Genomic DNA, 22,563 nt, shown 5'->3' on the forward strand with positions numbered 1-22,563 from the left:
GACAAATATTTATTAAATTTCTAAAATCAGATACTGCAATCGCCCTGAATTTTATTTTTCTAAGTCCAGATTTTTTTATTTTTCTAAGTCTAGTCAGTTGGTTAAGCATCTGATTTTGGCACACATCACGATCTCACACTTCATGAGTTCAAGCCCCACGTTGGGCCCTGTGCTAATGGCACAGAGCCTGCCTAGGATTCTGTCTCCCTCTCTCTCTCTCCCTCCCCACTCGTGTGCTCTCTCTCTCAAAAATAAATACACATAAAAAAACAATTAAAAAATTTTTTTTCTATTCTTACAAGTAAATCTAGTATCTAGATAAAGTAATTTTACTTATATAGACAGTATTTGTGTTTTAAAGCTACTCCTGGCATTAATATAAAGTAATAAATGTGAAGCTATTTTAATATTGTTATTTTTAAAATGTGCACAGTGAGAAATCTTAAACCATTTATGTTGTTTTGCTCTTGGTATTAATTAACATGGGTAACTCTTCAAAAACTCATCCCATTTAATAAATTAGACCATTCTGTATTTTTGAAACCCACTGTGATCTAATGTTGGCTAGTTATTAATTTTATATGCCACTTATGAATTCTTTGTTCATCATTTTTCTAAATATTTTTGGTTTGTACTGTAGTCTGATTTTTAATTTTCCCCCAGAGATAAAGCAAGTTTTCAATTTTGTTTACCATTCTCATTGCTATAGTTCATCAGCATGCCACAAAAGACAGTCAAGAGCTTCTCATTGGCGGGATCTGTTATACTGCACAGTGACCTTAAATGGTCAATTACAATCTGTGCACCACCTGCTTGGTCAACTGCACTTCTGCCCTCATCTGTAAAACAAAGAGTTAAATTAAAAATAAAAGAAAAAAGAAACGTACCTTACAATTTCAAATATAAAACATAACAGTGTTGTTAATCCTTATTTAGTGAGTAAGTAGAAAATAAACTAAGCAGGGCATTAAATATGTCTTTTTGGAAAAACAAAACAAAATAAAACAAGTAAACATGGAAATGGGGGTGGGATGGGGAAAAGAGACAATCACTTTTTCAGAGAAAAAAGATTATTCTCACTGGCATCATATAGGAGCTTAAAGAACTTCTCTGTGTCCTAGGAATGTATGACTATCACATGTGAAAATTTTCACCTCCTCTTTCACAACTGATAATTCTGAATTAGAGGAAAAAACAGGAACTAATATTTTGTAGACATTTTTTTTTCCTCAGCTTGGAAACTACTAAATATATCTTCCTATCAGTGTGTTTCAAAGTTAGTTATTATCAAAGAAAACCTTCTGACCTACAGAATAATTCGAGATCACAAAATATAATTCTTAAATATTAGTACTGGGGTCTCTGTAATGGCATTTCTATAGTCTATAAGCATGTTCCCATTCTCAATTCTTGCTACTTTGTGTTTCATCTTATTCCCTCCATTCTAGAACACACCAATACACTTCATCATTACAACCAGTGGTCAAAATGATGGTTAAACATACCTTCTCTTATGTATACATATATATTACATAGAATAGATGTCATTTAACTATTGGAACATATAAAGAGCTTTCGAATACTTTCTGACCCCTGAACGCAGGAATGGAAAGAGATGAAAGAAAGAGTATCTGCATTTCTAAATCTGACTTCCACATATAAACAACGAAAGACTCTAGAATAGTGCTGTCCAATAGAAATATGAGAGCCTAAGTATGATCCACATTAATATATATTTAAATTTAGCAGGAGCCACATTAAAAATGTGAAAAGAAATATGTAAAAAATCAATTGGAATAATCTATTTCAATAGAATCCAATAAAACAGCATCTCAACATGCTATCAATATACAAATTATTAGTGAAATGTTTTACATTTTTATGCAACAAATCTCTGAAATCTGAGTACACTTTACACTTACAGTTACATGTTAATTTAGACAAGCCACATTTCACAATTGTTTAATAGCCAAATCTGGCTGGTGGCCACCGTACGGGAGAGTACAGCTACAGAAGCCTAATATAAAGGATCAGTAAAAGAAATGGCTCACAAAGGAGTTACAGTTATGAAGTTAGTAAGTGAAAGATTTTTTTTTTCTAATAAGAGAACTGAAACTAAGGTCATATCTTTATAATCGCTGCTGAATCATATTAGACAATGAAACAATATATATCATTTTTTATGATAAACACACACACACACACACATACACACACCTTACAAAGCAGGGCCTCATAAATTCTAGTTTCATAATTTTGAAAAATTTTCAGGAAATCCATAACTCAAATGAAAAAAAAAATTTTGTTCACTTAGTTTTGTGCCATGTCCACTTAGCTTTACTATATTGTTATATACGTGCAGAACAGGAAACTATGCTAATCAGCTAATAAGACCACAGGAAATTCTTAGTTATCAGGGTAACTAGTCATAAACCAGCCGAGAACAATGGTAATATCTCATTTAGAAATCTAATATCCAAGGTTTTACTATCCAATAACATAAATGTAAATTATCTCAATTGCTGGGCAATTTGTATGGGGATGATGTCCGAGAAAACTGAACAGTATGATTACAAATCTAAATGGTTAGACCTTCAATATTATGAATATACAGTATAGTCCATGCCTAAAATGCAAAGCTTTAATAGTTTTTGATTCAAACTGCTGAGTGAGTACGTGCTTTCAAAATATAAATCACATATGCTTAGGACTTAGAAATCTTAGAGAATTGCTAAAGTAAGCCTTAATTTCATGTTCTAGGAAACTAAGAATCTTTGTAGAGCCTATTTGCTATGAATTTTAAAAGCTAAGCTGGCTTTCAAAAGTTAGCTATTCAATATTCAAAATATTCAATAATGTAACAAACTTTAATACAAATTTATTCAACAAATTTGTTCATCAAATTTAATAGTGCAGTAAATAAGAACGTAACTACAATTAGAAAGCAAACTACCTATTTGTGTTTCAGAGACACAGTGTTTTTCCTCCTGTCCTTTGCTTCCTTCTTCAGTTTCCTTCCTCCCTTCCTGCCCGGTTTGGATTATTTACAACAAAGATCTTCAGTCATGTATTATCAGGAGTTGGTTACAGAATGTAAACTCAATCTCTATAGTAGAAATTACATTATACTAAATTTGAGGAAAAAAGCAAAGCAGATATACTAATAGAAATCTAAGCTAAAAAAAATATTAACCATCACTACAGCAACATTTATACAGTTCCTTCCTTCTTTCCTTCCTTCCTTCATTCCTCCCTCTCTCCCTCCCTCCCCCTCACCACCTCCTATTTTGGTAAGTTAGCCAGGGATGAATCTGAGGAATGTAAAATGCTGAATTCTATTACTTCACCAAAACCAGTGAAAGAGTATGTCTTTAAAAATGTCTTACAAATCATTTAAATACATATTAGATCATCTCTCATTGCACAAATCCATATAAATTATTCTCCTACAATAAAGGTAGCTCTATAGCTTTATGTTACAGTATTAAAATGAGTTATTATTGTTCACTTAAAAACAATTTACAAAGGTACCTTATCCTAAACTTTCATATCCCCAGAATGTAGGCTGACTTTTAACTCTTCTCATAGTATCTTCTAACTTGTGACGCATCCTGCCATGTTACTTCTAGAAATAGAATTTATCTTAATTTCCGATAGTTACAAGGTATCCAACCACTGATGAAAGTGCAGCCCACCAACTCTTTAGGGGCCCTGGTACATTCTTTAATTATGACTTGTCACAGGAAGTATTTTCCAGCACAAGTATGATCTTTCTTCACACCAGGTAAGAGGAGAGCTATGAATCTAAAGAGATACTGCACTTCCATTACTTTTCAGTAGCCAAAAGCAGGAAGCAATAAAACTTATATGTCATGGTTATTATGTTTCACAAATGAGAAAAAAAAAATGTTACCAAAAAAAGTTACCAAGTTGGTATTCCATCATCAGGTACAAGTCATACCCTAAGGCTGAGGAAAGAACCTAAACACAACCACTGAATACAATCATTGTGATGTGCTAGAGTGTATTCTAATTTCAGATTGACTTGTATATTTCTCTCCCTGTGGACAACAATACTCAGTACGTAGTAGACACTTGGTATTTACTGAATAAGTGGGGCCTATGCCTACATTTTGGTAATTATCATTCACTTTGAGGATGAATGTGAATGAGTGAATGTGTGTATGTGTGGTGTATGGGTATATGTGTCAGAAAGAAAGAGAATGAAAATGAAAATAATATAATTGCTTTTGTTTTAAGCAGCACAATATGGTTATAGAATAGTTTAGCTCTGGTTGTTTTTTGAACTTTATTTGAATGGAATCATGTTGTATTTTTTTTTTAATGTTTATTTATTTTTGAGAGAGAAAGAGACAGAGCGTGAATGGGGAAGGAATAGAGAGAGAGGGAGACAGAATCCGAAGCAAGCTGCAGGCTCCCGAGCTATCAGCACGGAGCCTGATGCAGGGCTTGAACTCATGAACCGCGAGATCATGACCTGAGACGAAGTTGGATGCTTAACAGACTGAGCCACCCCAGGCGCCCCTCATTTATCCTTTTGTGCCTGTCTTCTAACACTCAACATTAGGTTTGTGAAACTCATGTTTTGTTATTTGCAATTATTTGCCTCTTCTTTTGATGACTGTTACTTGGGTTGTTCCTAGGTTTGGGCTATCATTAATAATTCACAGATGGTACTGTTGGTTCACACAATTTGCACATCTTCTAGGTTCTCCATAATGACAACATAATGGAAACATAATTTCCAAGGCCAGTGTTCACTCCTCCCAGCAGTGTGTGAATTCCTGTGGCTTCATCACTCTACTACTACTTGGGTATTGTTTGACTTGGGGTTGTGGGGTTGCTTGACTTTTAAAGATTAGGCAATCTGATAGGTAAGGCTGAACCTATTCCAGAATATACAAAAGCAGGTCTTTGTTGACAGTCCACTTTTCTGTACATTCAATAAGACAATTTAGTATGAAGTGTATACAGCATGTACATGAAAAAATAAAACCCCACAACAGTTCAAGTTAGGGAGGAAACGAGGGAAACAGATAAATGCAGAGATACATAGATGTTACAACTTGAAAGAAAAAATGGAAAGGCAGCCAAGTAGCTAGTAGAAAGTGCCTTTCATGTAAAATATGATGAGATAGGCATAATTCTGGAACTTTTTTATATTCATGCTTTATAGAAAAGCCTTATAATAACATCAGCAAATACATAGTTATCATTTCTATCATCACCAGATTTCCAAAAGAAAAGACTCAACTCTCTGAAAAGACTAAAGAGAAAAAAATTGGGGAGGTGGCATGTTGCTGGATATAAAAAAAAACAAAAAACAAAAAAACTAGACTCTGCAATAGCAAATATTATCTGAAATACATTTTTTACAGTATTAATTTATTTTTACAATTTAAAAGTCTATGATTTCCATGCTCCTTCCACTTTTGTGATTTAAACATCACCTTTTTCATATTTCTTTTCAGAAATTCTCAGTATGAAATACAAATTTAAAATCTATTTTAAAAATTATGCTTACATACATAATTAAAATTAGTTTCCTCCCACCCTCTAATTATTTGTATAACAATAGGATCTTGCTTCCTTAGGCATTCACCTGCTCAAACTTACTTCCTACAGAAGTCATCATTCTTTGTGACATCAGGAATGGTTATTGTGGTGACAACTATCATGTACAGCTCAGAAGATGACACGAGAGAAACAAACAGTGGCTGATCATACTGATAAGGTTTCATCTAAATTTTGTTAGAAATTCATACTGAGGAACATGAGAAAGTATATGTGTATAGAGATACTGTTAAATAAATTATCTCTCATCCTTTCAAAGAACTCTTAGCAAATAAAAAGTTTACCTTTAACATTCTAAAGTGCCATGGATTTGGGCACTGTCTCCCTTTTTCTGTTTTCTATAAAAGCATCCTGCACATAATACTCTGAAAGTGTTAATTAATGATGCTGGCTGTTCACAGGCTGCACACGCACTGCTGTAAGTGCTAGAGTGTTTGGTGTAGCTTAAAATGGCATAGAGCATAAAGCTATAAAGGCTTTTTAAGGTTACTGATGGCAAAAACAGAAGCTAAGGCACTGAGCTGATAAATACAAATGACTTATATTGTAAATGTACTTCGGAGATAATACTCTGATAAGAGAATTAAAAAGATAAATTACAAACCGTTTTTCTTTTTCCCTTTTTTCTACTTGGACTTTGCTTAAAGAGATTATGATTAAACATCAGTATTCTGAACTACAACTTGGGAAATCTGAATTCTAATTCAATGTTTCCTCATTTAACACACAAAAAAGGCACACTGAAATACTTCTGCCATTCATTTCATTAAGACAATAGCACTGTCTACTATCAATTGAGAATCTATGTTTGGAGATACACTTTTGAAAAGTTCTTGGTATCTTTCCTGCCAAAAATCTTTTTAGACTATCCATGAACTTAACAAATATTAAGACTAATTTATACACTACAACAGCCATCCAAAATGCACACTAAACAGAGAGCAGCTGATAGACAAACTCTATTTCACATATAATTGGTTAAAGATTAAAGAGGCAAAGTACAATAACACAATTTTCACAGCCATGTCAAAACTCATAGCCACTAATCCATTCAATGAGATCCATTTTGAGAGTGAAAAATTTCTAACACTCCTAGAGAATGTGCTTTTAATAACAATATTTAGAAACACTGCAAAGAATGGACAAGTTATATAATCTTTTCTTAAACTTCAAAAATTGTAAGCCTCATAAGCATGGACAAGATCTCAAACTGTGCTGCAATATTTCCTCACATGTCCCTGTCACATCACCCACGATGACCCACCCAGTCACAACTTTCTAAAGCCCCTCCCTTTCTCAACGCCTGCATTCTTAACAGAAACCACACCTGCTGCTCCACAACAGGAGCAGCACAACAGATGTTAGAAAACATCTAACACCATCTTCCCTCACTTTTTCACCCTCTCCACTATTAGCTGTAGGAGTATGTGCATCCTTTCCCCAACACTTTTAGACTCTCCTATTGTAATTTAAGAAAGTAAATTATAATAGGAGGTAAAACTTTCACTCTTCAAGTAAACAAAGTTGTACGCATGTCATAAGCTAGGGTCTCTGAGGAGCTGAATGCAAAGAACATTTCATAATGAAAACATAGGACTAGTCCTGATTGTTGGGAGAGGGAGTCAGAATTTCTTTGCTACCTACAAGTTGAAATGTTAACTTAAGAAGTTCAATTCGGCAAGATATCAGTTTTTAATATTAGAAAAACTGTATTATCGCTGATGTAATAATGACTTATAAAGTAGCCATAATAAGGTTTCCAGATTATAAACTTTGTTAAATTTGACCATAAGAAAGCCTCTTAACCTCTGTTGATGTGTTTCCTGCTCTGGAAGAGGGGATGAAGGAACAGAAGACTCTGAGCTTCTATTTAGCTCTGACACTCTTATTCATTTCTATTTCAACCTCTATTTCTACTCTGCCTGTGTCGTGCACACAGGAAGTACTTAGTATATGCTGTGTTTAGTTTTGGTTTTTAACGCATTAAAAACCTTCAAATCTTGTTCTTTTAACTTTCCAATCATTAATCATTCTATCAGGTACTTATTTTTGTTTTCCCCAAGTAACTATTACTAGAAACTATAAAAGACGTATGGTAAATAAATCAAACATTCTTTTTACAAGCTAAGCTGGAAAGCTGAGACCTGGTTTTTTTCCTGCTGAGTTCTGAAAAATTATACTGTCTAAAAATAATAATTTTTCAAGTGCTCTTTCTTAGTGAACACAGACGTGATTCAGAGTAGATGCTTGAAGTCAAACAATTATAACTCAAGTCCTTACTAGTGTTAGTTTGCAAAAAGCAATCATTACAAAGGTGCCACTATAAAATTTATTTTAATGAAGTCCATCACTGCTTTTCTTCAAACTCCATTGCTAAGCTACTTTTTAACCTCTAAGAACAAATATTTTATTATGATAGGACCTGAACACATGTAAATATATTCTGCGCAGGGATTCAAAACAACAGGCAACATAAATTAGACTCTTAAATGTAGGGACACAAATACTACTGAGTCTGTTTAGTCGAGCCCAAACTGTAGCTAGAGACTAGATTTTAAACTTCAAAGAGCCCATTACTTCTCAGGGAATGCCAGCCACATGTGTGAGGCAATTCAGATGTTTTAGAAAGCTAAGTGAACAATATTACTGAAAATCCCCAAACTATCCCATTACTGAGTTAAGGAAAGGATTGAATTGCCTAATGTCACCAGAGTTCTATGTAAACAGTGCTCCAAATAAACAGCAAATGGGACAGTTTATAAATATTTTCATTAAATGTTATTTTTAAAATGTCAGTTGCTATTTGCAAATTTACTTGAATTGAAAAGGAATCAGCTATCAAAATCCTTCCTAAAAAGTTACAATAAATCCATGACACAGATCTACTCATGAATGTATTCTTAGCTTGTCTTTCAAATTCAGTAGTTTGATATCTTTACTTGCTTGAGATAATGTTATTGATATAGAAGTATGCTTTTGAGATACAGACTTTATGCCTGCTTATATGGGGTCAAACTATGTTCTCCCAAGATATATGTTCAAGTCCTAACACCCAGTACCTCAGAATCTGACTTTATTTGGAATCATGGTCACTGCAGATGTGAGTAGAGAAGATGAGGTCATACTAGAGTAGGGTGGATCCTTAATGCAATATGTCTGGTATCCTCTTGAAAGGAGACAGATGCAGAGAGGAGAATGCCAATGTGAAATTATAAAAGCACAAAGGGAGAAGACAACCATGTAAAGACAGGAAGAGACTGGAGTTTACTCCCACAAGCCAAGGAACTCTGGAGGACACCAGAAATCAGGAGGGGCAAAAAAGTCCTTTTCACCTACAGATTTCAGAGGGAACACAACCCTGCTGACACTCTGATTTTGGACTTCTAGCCTCCGCAACTATAAAACAATAAATTTTTGTTCTCTTAAGCCACCCAGTTTGTGGTACTTCGTAATAGCATTCCTAGGAAACTATTTATACTCCTCCACATAAACAATGTATAATATTCAAGCTTCATACTAAAAAACAGAAAAAAAGGATTTGACATTTAAGATTTAAGTAAGCCTTTACTATATATTCAGATTTTATACAGCTCACAGAAATTATGGTTTTCAGATCACTAACAATAATGTATAATTAATATACAATTTTAATTAATCAATAGTGTACATGTAGTAAACTGTGATATGGGCACAACCTATGGAAAATTATTATTTCCTCATTACTTAATTGACTGTCCTTGAATTTTTTTTTCCCACTTAGCATCCAAATGTTTAGAAATGGGTTTTACTCTGGGCACTAGTAGTAATAGTGATAGAGGTTCTGCCTTGTGCTTGTCAACCATAGTCTACTGTTGGAAGAGGAATAGGAATATGCAGGGAATCCCTTTGTGGCACATGCATACCACATGTGGTACACACATACCACCTTTAGGTATGCACAGATGAATAAAGGCTGAAGAGAAAGCAAGAACAGTAAGCACCCCTCCTCTAAGCACAAGGTAAGAAGAGCCCACTACTAAGACAGTTTGAAGACTCCTGCACTGAAGTAAAGTTAGCAACAGTAAAATGTGAACCCAGCCAACTTCTGACTAGATTGGCTGGACCTCCACCCTATACTGACTGCCTGAAATAAAAAAGGAAGTGTGCTTTTTCCAGGGGATTAAATACTGCTCATTTCAGTCTCTGCTGTTTTTCTATACATAATGCCCAGCACTCAATAAAAAATTAAGAGATGTATTAAAAAAGAGAGAAAAGAAATAATCCACTATTAAACGATAAACCAATCCTCAGAATGAGACTCATTGTGGGGAGCCTGGGTGGCTCAGTTGGTTAAGCATCCAACTTTGGCTCAAGTCACGATCTCACGATTTGTGAGTTTGAGCCCCACGTGGGGCTCTGTGCTGACAGCTCAGAGCTCGGAGCCTGGAGCCTACTTCGGATTCTGTGTCTCCTTCTCTCTCTGTCCCTCCCCAACTTGTGCTCTGTCTCTCTCTGTCTCTCAAAAAATAATTAAATGTAAAAAAAAAAAAATTTATATTAAAAAGAATAAGAATGAGACTCATTGTGACCTACATGTTAGAAATACCTGACAGGCTTTAAAATAACTATGATTAACTAGTGGAAAAGGTAAATAATATCCATGAACACATGTGGAATTCTGCAGAGAAAGGAAAACTATGAACAGTTAAATGGAGATGCTAGAAAAGAAACACACAATATTAAAGATGAAGAATTATTTCAAGAGGCTTAACAGTAGACTCAACAAAACCAAAGAAAGACTCAGTAATTGTAGATCAAGAGAAATTATAAAAACTAAAACATGAGGAGACAAAAAGAGTGAGAAAACCCAGAGCACCTAAGAGCTGAAAGAAAATAGCAAGCAGTCTAACACATACTATAATTAGAAGAAGAGATAAAGAATAGGGTAGAAAAAATATTTAAAGAGTTAATGGCTGAGAATTTTTCAAAAATAATGAAATATACCTTGCCACAAATCTATGAGGCTTAGGGAACCCCCAAAAAAGCACACAATAAAAATACATATCAAAGAGCCAAGCTGATAAAAAAAGAGAGAGAGACAGAGAGAGAGAATCTTTGAAGGCAGTTGGGGGGGGGGGAGAAAAAAATTAATTTTGGAATAGAAAAAATAAGAAAAACAATAGACTTCTCATCTAAACTATTCAAGTTAGGAGACAAAGGAATAACATCTATAAAATACTGAAATGGTATTTCAAAATGTTTTTTTACAAAACCTGCAACCCAGAATTCCATAGCCATTGAAAATATCTTTCAATAGTTAAGGTGAAGTAACAAACTTTTCAAACAAATAAAAGTGGAGAGAACTCACTGACAGCAAATCTCTTATGCATAAAAATACTCACAAAAGTTTTTTAGGCAAAAGGTGTACAATACTAAACAAAATTTTGGATCTACCCAAGGAAATGAAGAAGACTGAAAATGACAAAAATGAAACTAAATATTAAAATTTCCTATTTTTAAAGATAATTAACTGCCTAGAGTAAAAAGAACAATATATTGTGGGGTTTCTAACCTATGTAAAAACAAAATATATGACAATAATAGCACAAAGAATGGGAAGAATTAGAAGTACACAGATGTAAGGTTATTAAACTATATATGATGTAATATATTTTAAGGTAAACTGTGATAAGTTAAAGATCTATATTGCAAACCAAGGGGAACCACTAAAAAATTTAAAAGGTGTAAGTAATAAGCCAATAATGGGACTACACAGGAAGAATAAAGATTACCCAATTTTTCCAAAAGAAATCAGAAAAAGATGGAAACAGGAATAAAGAAAAGTTCAAAAAACCAGAAAACAACTAGCAAAATGTCAAGTAAAGCGAACCACAGAAAGTCACTTTAAATACATATGTTCTAAATCTGCTACTTAAAAAGTAGAGATATGCTGGATAAAAAAGCAAGACCAACTGTGTTATCTATAAACAACCCACTTTATAAGGGCATTCAAATTAAAAATGAAGGAACGGTGAAAGATATATTATGCAAACACTAATCAAAGGAAATCTGTGTCGATACGGTCAGAGATAGTAGACACAGAACAAGCAGTATCACCAGGGATAAAGTGGGACATAATACAATGTTAAGAAGACATACAATCCTAAACAGACCTTCAATATTTACAAAATAAAAAACTATTAACTGATTGGCACATTTCATTATAGAATAGGTGCTTATCAAACGTTAACTTAGCCTTTGTGTCAGGCACAAACAGAAATATAAGATGTTGCTTTCATGGAGTTTCTATTCCCATGAGGAAGATAAGAATAGAAAAACAATAAACACTTCAATAAAGTTTTTTACAGGGTGTTATAGAAGCACAGAGAATATACACATCTTCTGGAGGAACCGATGGAGAAAAAAAGGAGAAAGGTGGTTTATATAAAATTTCACAGAAATTAACTGTCTATATTTATGACAAACATAAGTATATTCACCTAAGATCTATAAATTATGAACTCATAATGAGTAGATTTATACAGTAAAGTGTCTTCTCTAGCTCACCTGTAATCTAAGTTAACCACTATTGAATAGGAGTAACAGTTTCTTAAAATACTGATTAATGACATATATTGCATAATCATTTTGGTCAAGGGATTTCAAAACCTGTGACCAAATTAGCATTCATTTTCCTGCCTTTATTTATCAAACTTTTGGGGGTGGGTACCTATTATTCTTCATAAACTTGAGCTAGGTTTTAGGAATACAAAAATAACTAATTCACAGTTAAGGAGAGAAAAGTATGAAGGAAAATATTTAAGCAGTAAATACAATAAAGTTTTCAGAATATAATGGAAGGACAAATAAGGAAATTAGTTTACATGGAAGGATCAGAGAAAGACCTATGGTCATGTTTTCCAGAATGTCTTTCAAGACCAGTGACATTTATTATATGTATTAAAAAAAATGTGGACTTTTTTGTTTAGATTCTGATTCCCTGATTAATTCTATTGAAGGAAACTTATGTAAAATAAACTAAATAGATATAAAATGTATACCTGATGCGTTTTGATGGTTCTGTTTACCCTGGACACCACCAACACAATCAACATAGCAAGTATTTCATCACAATCAAAAGATTCCTCATGTCTCTTTGCAAACCATCTCTCCCTCTACCTCTGGCTCCAGACAATGAATGTTTTCTGTCACTATAGATTATTTTGCATTGTGTGTGTACGTATATGCATATATATATATGTGTGTGTGTGTGTGCATTAGATATAAATATATGTATGTTCATACAGTATGTATTCTTTTATGTCTGACACTCTTTTAGCTCAGCTTAATGATTTGGAGGTTCATCCATGGTGTCAGGTATGTATGTGGTTTACTCTTTACTGCTAAAGAATATTCCACCATATGGATACATGACTATTTTTTTAATCCATTTACCTATATTGATAGATATTTGGGTTGTTTCTAGTTTGAGGATATTGTGAATACAACTGCATCGAATGCTGATATACAAATACTTGGGTAAATAATTGGGAATGGAATAGTTGAATCATATGGTGGGTATTTATGAGTGTATCATTATTGAGTGCTATTATATTTAAAAGAAGAATGTGAAACACCACTGAAAAATTTTACTTAAGTATTCAAAATACTGGGGCACATGGGGTGGCTCACTCTTGATTTCAGCTCAGGTCTTATGGTTTATGGGATCGAGCCTCGTGTTGGGCTCTGTGCTGACAGTGCAGATCCTGCTTGGGATTCTCTCTCTCTCTCTCTCTCTCTCTCTCTCTCTCTCTTTCTCTCTCTCTGCTCCTCCCCCTGCTTGTACGTGTGTGTACTCTCACTCTCTCAAAATAAATAAACAACAAGAAAAAAAGGTTCAAATACTATAAAAATTGAAAATCTTAAAAAAAAAGTAAGTATTCTTGAGCATTTAAGAGGTGCTTTAAATACACATCAAATTGAGGTCAAACTTTAGCTGCTTCATAACTATGTAAGGACAGGGTTTCTCCTCCAAAATCACTTTTGGCCACCACAGAAAAGCATCAGCCCCATTCTACAAGATTGCTTTTAATGTACAACTTTCCTAATTAACTTTATAATATTCATCCAAATCAAAAAATGAGGGAAAAATCAGGGTTAAAAGAAATAAGGGTAGCTAAGAAAAAAATTCTAGAAATGACAGAAATTATGTCACAACAACTCAGAAATGTGAAGAGGAAAAAGGCAACCAGGTCTTTGTGCAAGAATAATAGCATTGATCCTACACTCAGAAATCATTAAATATTTTCACCTGGAGGCTTGGTTCTAAGTCAATCAATTTTAACATTAAATTATTATTTAAAAAATTGCCTATGATTTTCATTCAGTTATGGCTTCCTGAAATATATACCATTCTGTAAAAAATGACTTGGCATTTCTTCATTTCCATCATTTCTTTATCATAAAGCACTATATATACTGACATGATTTAGTAAAGTTTAGGTGATACAAATGACATATATTAAATAGTTATGAACTGGCCTATATTATGTGGAACAAAGGAAAAAACAACAACAATCACCTGGTATTCACGCAGGTGACAAGCTGTCCAGTTGAAACAACCAGTTTCTGTTCTTTCATCTTCCTATCACTGCTTATTTTATGAAGGTTTTTCAGGTCACTGAAGAACTTTTCTTGCTGTTTATTTGACACATTACTATGTTTTTGCAGCTTAACACCTCAATTTAGGTTGGAGGAAAAAAGATGGCGGAGCAGCATGGAGACCCTCAGCTGGTCTCATCCCTGAAACGCACCAAGATCATCAGGAAACCATTTTGCACACTTGTGAAAATGATCTCAGGATTAACAAACAATCTGCATAACTTGAGCCACAGAACTCAGCAGCTATGCAGTGCGGAGAGGTAAACTGGGGGACAGAAGAGGTTGTTTTTGCAGAGAGAGGACAGAGAAAGGGGGAGAATGCAGAGCATCAGGAGAGCGCAGGAAAAACACTCCCCTGAAAGTAGCTAGAGAGAAAGAGAGAAAGAATAAAAACACTTGCAGGGGAATGAACAAGAAATCTGTTCCCTAAAACCACTGATGGAAAGGAAGGAGAGGGTTTCACTACCAACAGGATTCTATAAACAGTGCAGCACAGAGTCTGAAGTATCAGTGCTCTGTATCTGGTGGTGCTCTGGTAAGGAAGCAGGGCATCGGGTCTCAGGGGTCCTTGTGCAACATGGGGAGAAGTGGTTCTCCTGCTTGGAGAGCATTTGGTAGAGACCATCTGGTCTCCCCACAGGTAAAGGTCCCTTTGGACCCTGGAGAACAGCCACATTTGCTGGTATTGGGACAAAGATGCCAGAGTATGGTGAAACCTGGTGCCAGCTGTGTGTTGTGATTTGCTACAATCTCTGAACCTCTGCACTGCGTGATCACATGAACATTTTCTGGGGCAAGCTGGCACCTGGCCATTGCTCAGTGAGACCAGCTCCCAGAGAGTTGGCGTGGGTCCAAGCCACAGGGGTTTCTGAAGTGTGTGGTTTTGAAACACATTCCTTCTGAGATAAAACTCTGGAGGGAGGTGCTGCCTGGCAGGCAGAAAACTTGGGACATGGACAAGGTACAGGTAGGAGTGGACAGAGGCCTGAGACAAAGGAGGGGTGCTTGATTGCAGGTAGGTGAGAATGCAAAGTTCCTGTATCAGACTAGGGAGCTGGGTGAAGCCACTTCAACCTCTCTCATGCATTGGTGCCTCAATGATCCACGCCAGTAAGCTAAGAAGCACCACCTAGTGGAGAATGGAGCCATACACCAAATCCTGCCCTACTGTGCCCTCCAAGCACATCCCGTATAAAACCAGCACAAGTCTCTCCACCTGCTTAGTGAACAGAAAATAGAACCTTCATAGTTTCAGTTCTAGGAGAAACTGGATATAACTTTACTCAGGTTTCATTGTGTTTGCTGGTTCATTCATTTTTTTTTTTGCTTTTTATTTAAATTGTTTTTGTAGTTGTTTTCTTTTTCTTGGATGCAGAAAGAGAAAAATACATTTTTCTTTGAATCTAAAAAATTTTTTAAATTTATTTTTAATTAAAAAATTATTTCATTTTTATTCTTTTTTAGTATATAATTTTTATTCTTATATTTTTTCTTATCTTTTTTTTTCTTTCTTTTCTTTCCTTTCTTTATTCTATCAAGCTACTTTCAACAAGCAGACCAAAACGCACCTAGGATCTAGCTTCCTTTATTTAATTTTTTGTTTTGTTTTTAATTTTAATTGTTATTTTACTAATTCATTTTCTTCCTACAAAATGACAAAATGAAGGAATTCACCCCAAAGAAAGAACAGGAAGAAATGACAGCCAGGGGTTTAACAACACAGAGATAAGCAAGATGTCTGAACTAGAATTTAGAACCACAATAAAAAGAATACTGGCTGGGGTTGAAAAAAGAAGTAAAATCTAGTCAGAATGAAATTGAAAATGCTATAACCACGAGGCAATCTCAAATGAATGATACGATGGCAAGGATGGATGAAGCAGTGAATCAGTGATACAGAAGGTAAGATTAAGGAGAATAAGGAAGCAGAAAAAAGAGAGAAACAAAGGCAAAAGAGGATGATACAAGACTTAGAGAACTCAGCAACTTATTAAAAAGGAATAACATCTGAACCATAGGAGTCCCAGAAGATGAAGAGAGAGAAAAAGGGGCAGAAGTTTTTATGTGAGCAAATGAGAGCGGAAAACTTTCCTAATTTGAGGAAGGATGCAGACATCAAAATCCATGCAAAAACCAACCATCACCAAGGCATATCATAGTCAAATTAACAAAATACATAACAAGGAAAGAATGATGGAAGCAGCAAAGGAAAAAAGTACTTAATATATGTGGGAAGACAAATCAGGTTTGCTACAGACATATCCACAGAAACTTGGCAGGCCAGAAAGGAGTGGCAGGATATGTTCAACAGGCTGAATCAGAAAAATATGCAGACAGAATTCTTTATCCAGCAAGGCTGTCATTCAAAATAGAAGGAGAGAGAGTCTCCCAGACAAATAAAAACTAAAGGAGTTCATGACCACTAAACCAGCCCTGCAAGAAATTTTAAGGGGGACCCTTTGAGTGGAGAAAAGACAAAACAAAAAAGACCAAAAGCAGCAAGACTAGAAAGGACCAGGGAACACCACCAGAAACACCAACTCTAGAGGCAACACAATGACACTAACTTCATATCTTTCAGTAATTACTCTAAATGTCAAAGGACTAAACACTCCAATCAAAAGACATAGGGCATCAGAATTGATAAGAAACAAGACCTGTCTATATGCTGCTTACAACAGACTCATTTTAAACCTAAAGACATCTGCACCCTGAAAGTAGGGGATGGAAAACCATCTATCATGCTAATGGTCATCAAAAGAAAGATGGAGTAGCCATACTTATATCAGACAAACTAGATTTAAAATTTTTTTTTTAAATTTTTTTTTTCAATGTTTATTTATTTTTGGGAGAGACAGAGCATGAACGGGGGAGGGGCAGAGAGAGAGGGAGACACGGAATCGGAAACAGGCTCCAGGCTCCGAGCCATCAGCCCAGAGCCTGACGCGGGGTTTCGAACTCACGGACCGCGAGATCGTGACCTGGCTGAAGTCGGACGCTTAACCGACTGCGCCACCCAGGCGCCCCAGACAAACTAGATTTTAAAATAAAGACTGTAACTAGAGATGAAGTAGGAGATTATATCATAATCAAGGGGTCTATCCACAAAGAAGATCTAACAATTATAAATATTTATGTCCCCAACATGAAAACACCCAAATATATAAATCAATTAATTACAAAGAATCTCACTGATAATAATACTATATAGTAGGGGACTTCAACACCTCACTTACAGCAATGGACAGATCATCTAAGCAGAAAATCAACAAGGAATCACTGGCTTTGAATGACACACTGGACAGGACAGACTTAACATATATTCAGAACATTTCATCCTAAAGCAGCAGAATACACATTCTTCTCAAGTGCACATGGAACATTCTCCACAGTGGATCACATACTGGGACACAAATCAGCCTTCAACAAGTACAAAAAGATCAAGAAGATATACCTTGCATATCTTCAGACCACAGCGCTATGAAACTCAAAATCAACCACACACAAAATAATTTGGAAAGTCATGACTACTTGGGAGATTAAAGAATGTACTACTAAAGAATGAATGGCTTAACCAATAAATTAAAGAGGAAATTAAAAATTACATGGAAGCCAATGAAAATGAAAATATGACAGCCCAAATCCTCTTGTGTGCAGCAAAGGCAGTTGTAAGAGGGAAGTATATGGCAATCCAGGCCTTCATAAAGGAGGAATAAAGGTCTCAAATATACAATCTAACCTTACACCTAAAAGAGCTGGGAAAAGAACAGCAAATAAAGCCCCAAACCAGCAGAAATGGGAAATAATAAAGATTAGAGTAGAAACCAATGGCATAGAAATCAAAACAACAGTAGAGCTCATCAATGACATCAGGAGGTTCTTTGAAAGAATTAACAAAACTGATAAACCCCTAACCAGCTTGATCAAAAAGGAAAAGGAAAGGAGCCAAATACATAAAATCATAAAAAAAAGAGACACAACTAATACTGCAGAAATACAAGCGATAATAACAGAATATTATATGTCAACAAAGTGGGCCACCTGGAAGAAATGGGCAAATTCCTAGAAACATATAAACTACCAAAACTGAAACAGGAAGAAATAGAAAATTTGAACAGACCCATAACCAGTAAAGAAATTGACTCAGTAATCAAACATCTCCCAAACATAAGAGTCTAAGCCAGATGGATTTCCAGGGAAACTCTATCAAACATTTAAAGAAGAGTTAATTTAAGGCCTATTCCTTGGAAGCTATTCCAAAAAATAGAGATGGAAGGAAAACTTCCAAACTCATTTTACGAGGCCTGCATTACCTTGATTCCAAAACCAGACAAAGACCCCACTAAAAAGGAGAACTACAAACCAATTTCCCTGATGAACATGATGCAAAAATTCTCAACAAGAAACCAGCAAACTGGATCCAATAATATAATACTTATCTACCATGATCAACTGGAATTTATTCCTTGGATGCAGGGCTGGTTCAATATCCACAAATCAATGTGATACATCACATTGATAAAAGAAAGAGTAAGAACCACATTATCTTCTCAGCAGATGCAGAGAAAGCATTTGACAAAATGTTTTTTCTTGATAAAAACCCTCAAGAAAGAAAGTAGTGGTAGAAGAATCATATCTCAAGATCATAAAAGCCATATACGAAAGACCCAAAGCTAAAATCATCCTCAATGGGGAAAAACTGAGAGCTTTCCCCCTAAGATCAGGAACACGACAAATATGTCCACTCTCACCATGAATAAAAGGCATCCTAATCAGCCAGGAGGGAGTCAAACTTTCACTCTTCATGGACTACGTGATACTCTATGTGGAAAACCAAAAGATTCCACCAAAAATCTGGTAGAACTGATCCATGAATTCAGCAAAGTCGCAGGATATAACATTGCTGCACAGAAATCGGTTGCATTCCTATACATCAATAATGATGCAGCAGAAAGAGAAACGAAGGAATCGATCCCATTTACAATTACACCAAAACCCATAAAATACCTAGGAATAAACCTAATCAAAGAGGTGAAAAATCTATACACTGAAAAGTATAGAAAGCTTATGAAAGAAATGAAGAAGACAGAAAGAAATAAAAAACATTCCATGCTCATGGATTAGAAGAATATTGTTAAAATGTCAATACTACCTAAAACAATCTACATATTCAATGCAATCCCTATCAAAATAACACCAGCATTCTTCACAGAGCTAGAACAATCTTAAAATTTGTATGGAACCAGAAAAGACCCTGAATAGGAAAAGGAATCCTGAAAAAGAAAACCAAAGCTGGAGGAAACACAATTCTGGAGTTTAAGCTAAATTACAAAGCTGTAATCATCAAGACAATATGGTACTGGCACAAAACCAGACACACAAATTAATGGAAGAGAATAGAGAACCCAAAAATGGATCCACAAATGTATGGCCAACTAATCTTTGACAAAGCAGGAAAGACTATCCAATGGAATAAAGACGGTCTCTTCAGCAAGTGGTGCTGGGAAAACTGCACAGCGACATGCAGAAGAATGAACCTGGACCACTTTCTTACACCATACACAAAAATAAATTCAAAATGATTGAGAGACCTAAATGTAAGATAGGAAGCTAACAAGATTCTAGAGGAGGAAATAGGCAACAACATCTTTGACTTCGGCCACAGCAACTTCTTACTTGACATGTCTCCTGAGGCAAGGGAAACAAAAAAAAAAAAATGAACTACTGGGACCCCATCAAGATAAAAAATCTTCTGCACAGTGAAGCAATCAGCTAAACTGAGGCAACCGACGAAATGCAAATGTAAATGATATATCAGATAAAGGGTTAGTATCCAAAATCTATAAAGAACTTATCAAACTCAACACCCAAAAAACAAATAATCCAGTGAGGAAATGGGAAAAAACATGAATAGACACCTTTCCAAAGAAGACGTCCAGATAGCCAAAAGACACATGAAAATATGCTCAACATCACTCATCATCAAGGAAATACAAATCAAAACCACAATGAGATACCACCTTACACCTGTCAGAATGGCTAAAATTAACAACTCAGGAAACAAGAGGTTGGCAAGGATGCAGAGAAAGAGGAACACTTTTGCACTCCTGGTGGTAATGCAAACTAGTGCAGCCACTGTGGAAAACAGTATAGAGGTTCTTCAAAAAATTAAAAATAGAGGGGCACCTGGGTGGCTCAGTCAGTTAAGCGGCCGACTTCAGCTCAGGTCATGATTTCACGGTTCGTGAGTTCGGGCCCCGCATCGGCTCTGTGCTTACAACTCAGAGCCTGAAGCCTGCTTCAGATTGTGGGTTCCCCGCTCTCTCTGCCCCTTCCCCACTCATGCTCTCTCTCTGCCTCTCAAAACTAAAGAAAACTAATAAAAAAAATTTTTTTTAATTTAAAATAGAACTACCCTATTATCCAGCAATTGCACTGCTAGGTATTTATCCAAAGGATACAGGAGTGCTGTTTTGAAGGGGTACATGCACCCTAATGTTTAGGGCAGCACTATCAACAATAGCCAAAGTGTGGAAAGAGCCCCAAATCCATCGACTGATGAATGGATAAAGAAGATGTGGTGTGTGTGTGTGTGTGTGTGCGTGCGCGCATATACAATGGAATATATACAATGGAATATTACTCAGCAATCAAATAGAATGAAATCTTGCCATTTGCAACAACATAGATGGAACCAGACTGTATTTATGCTAAGGGAATTAAGTCAGTCGGAGAAAGACAAATATCATATGACTTCACTCATATGAGGAATTTAAGGTACAAAACAGATGAAGATAAGGGAAAGGAAGCAAAAATCATATAAAAACAGAAAGGGAGACAAACCACAAGAGACTTAAATACAGAGAACAAACTGAGGGTTGCTGGTGGGGGTGCTGGGTGGGGGACTGGGCTATATGGATGACACTTGTTGGGATGAACGCTGGGTGTTATACGTAAGTGATGAATCACTAAATTCTATTGCTGAAATCATTATCACACTATATGTTAACTTAGACTTATATTAAAAATAAATAAATCCTCAATTTATTTCATCAAAGCACAGTATCCAAAAAAAAATTTTGTTAGTGAGCTACTAAAAAGAAAAGATCACTTTACAATGCCAATAAATTAGACAAATTTAAAAGCGTATCAATCAGTAAACGTTGATCAAAACTTAATTTTAAAATATTTGTTGGGGCGCCTGGGTGGCTCGGTTGGTTAAGGCTCCGACTTCAGCTCAGGTCATGATCTCACAGCCTGCGAGTTCGAGCTCCGTGTCAGGCTCTAGGCTGACAGCTCAGAGCCTGGAGCCTCCTTCCAGTTGTGTCTCCCTCTCTCTCTGCCCCCCACCCTGCTCATACTCTGTCTCTGTCTCCCAAAAATAAATAAACATTAGAAAAAATATTTGTTAAAAATAGGTAAGATGTGTATAAATTCCTATCATTCTTCATGCCAGGAATGGAAGAATTTTTTTCAGACAATTATTAAAGACAGTATAATTTTAATTTTTATCATCTATCACTTTGTATACAGAAGAAATAAGACAAAGCAACAGATATTTGTCTGAAAACCTATGTTTGTCTAACTGGTTTGAGAACAATAAAACTCTCAGATTGTTATATGGCTTTCCTTAGTTTTACTAAGAATCCTAATGAAATCACAGTGTCTTTTATTTCCCAGTGAATAAACGGGGAAGTATTTCATAGACTCCTCTACATTTATAGAAAATGACAAAAGTAAAGGATCAAATATGATAATAAAGCATATTTATGCACATATATATGTTTTACATAACATTTTCAAATTTGGAAAAATGTAAGGAGCTTTTCCCTCCTCACTTGGTTCTGCTCCATCTCTTTCAATTAGGTAAAGTTTATTTTTGTGATTTTTAACAGATTAAACAAAATGTTGGTTTAGGATTAGCTTTTAGCAAAATTCTTATAGCATATTCCTATAGCTGCAATTCTCCCCCTATATCTGCAATTCTAAGAGCTGAACCATTAATGTTGAAGCATAAATTGGGGCGCCTGGATGGCTCAGTCAGTTGAGCGTCCGACTTCAGCTCAGGTCATGATCTCACGGTCCATGGGTTCAAGCCCCGCATCAGGCTCTGTGTTGACAGCTCAGAGACTGGAGCCTGCTTCAGATTCTGTGTCTCCCTCTCTCTCTGCCCCTCCCCCATTCATGCTCTGTCTCTGTCTCAAAAATAAATTAACATTTAAAAAAATAAAAAAAATTGAAGCATAAATGTACTTAATGAAGTATGTATTTATGAAAGTGATAACTTCTTCAAATATAGTACTTACAGAGACAATGAACCAGAGAAAT

General features: G+C 35.4%; 1 protein-coding gene across 5 annotated transcripts in view; it reads right to left on the minus strand.

Annotated features, from left to right (window-relative positions):
- RAP1GDS1 (Rap1 GTPase-GDP dissociation stimulator 1) overlaps window positions 1-22,563 on the minus strand; it is a 174,858-nt gene that overhangs the window by 61,193 nt on the left and 91,102 nt on the right. For 4 of the 5 annotated variants that reach the window (XM_047856127.1, XM_047856126.1, XM_047856129.1 and 1 more), the window contains one exon: window positions 693-839. The exons of the other annotated variant lie outside the window; for it this stretch is intronic. In XM_047856127.1, coding sequence (XP_047712083.1) covers window positions 693-839 — 147 coding nt within the window. The remainder of the gene's footprint in view (window positions 1-692; window positions 840-22,563) is intronic. 5 annotated transcript variants of the gene reach the window in all.

This window comes from Prionailurus viverrinus, chromosome B1, assembly GCF_022837055.1.
Source record: "Prionailurus viverrinus isolate Anna chromosome B1, UM_Priviv_1.0, whole genome shotgun sequence".
Taxonomy (NCBI): Eukaryota; Metazoa; Chordata; class Mammalia; order Carnivora; family Felidae; genus Prionailurus; species Prionailurus viverrinus.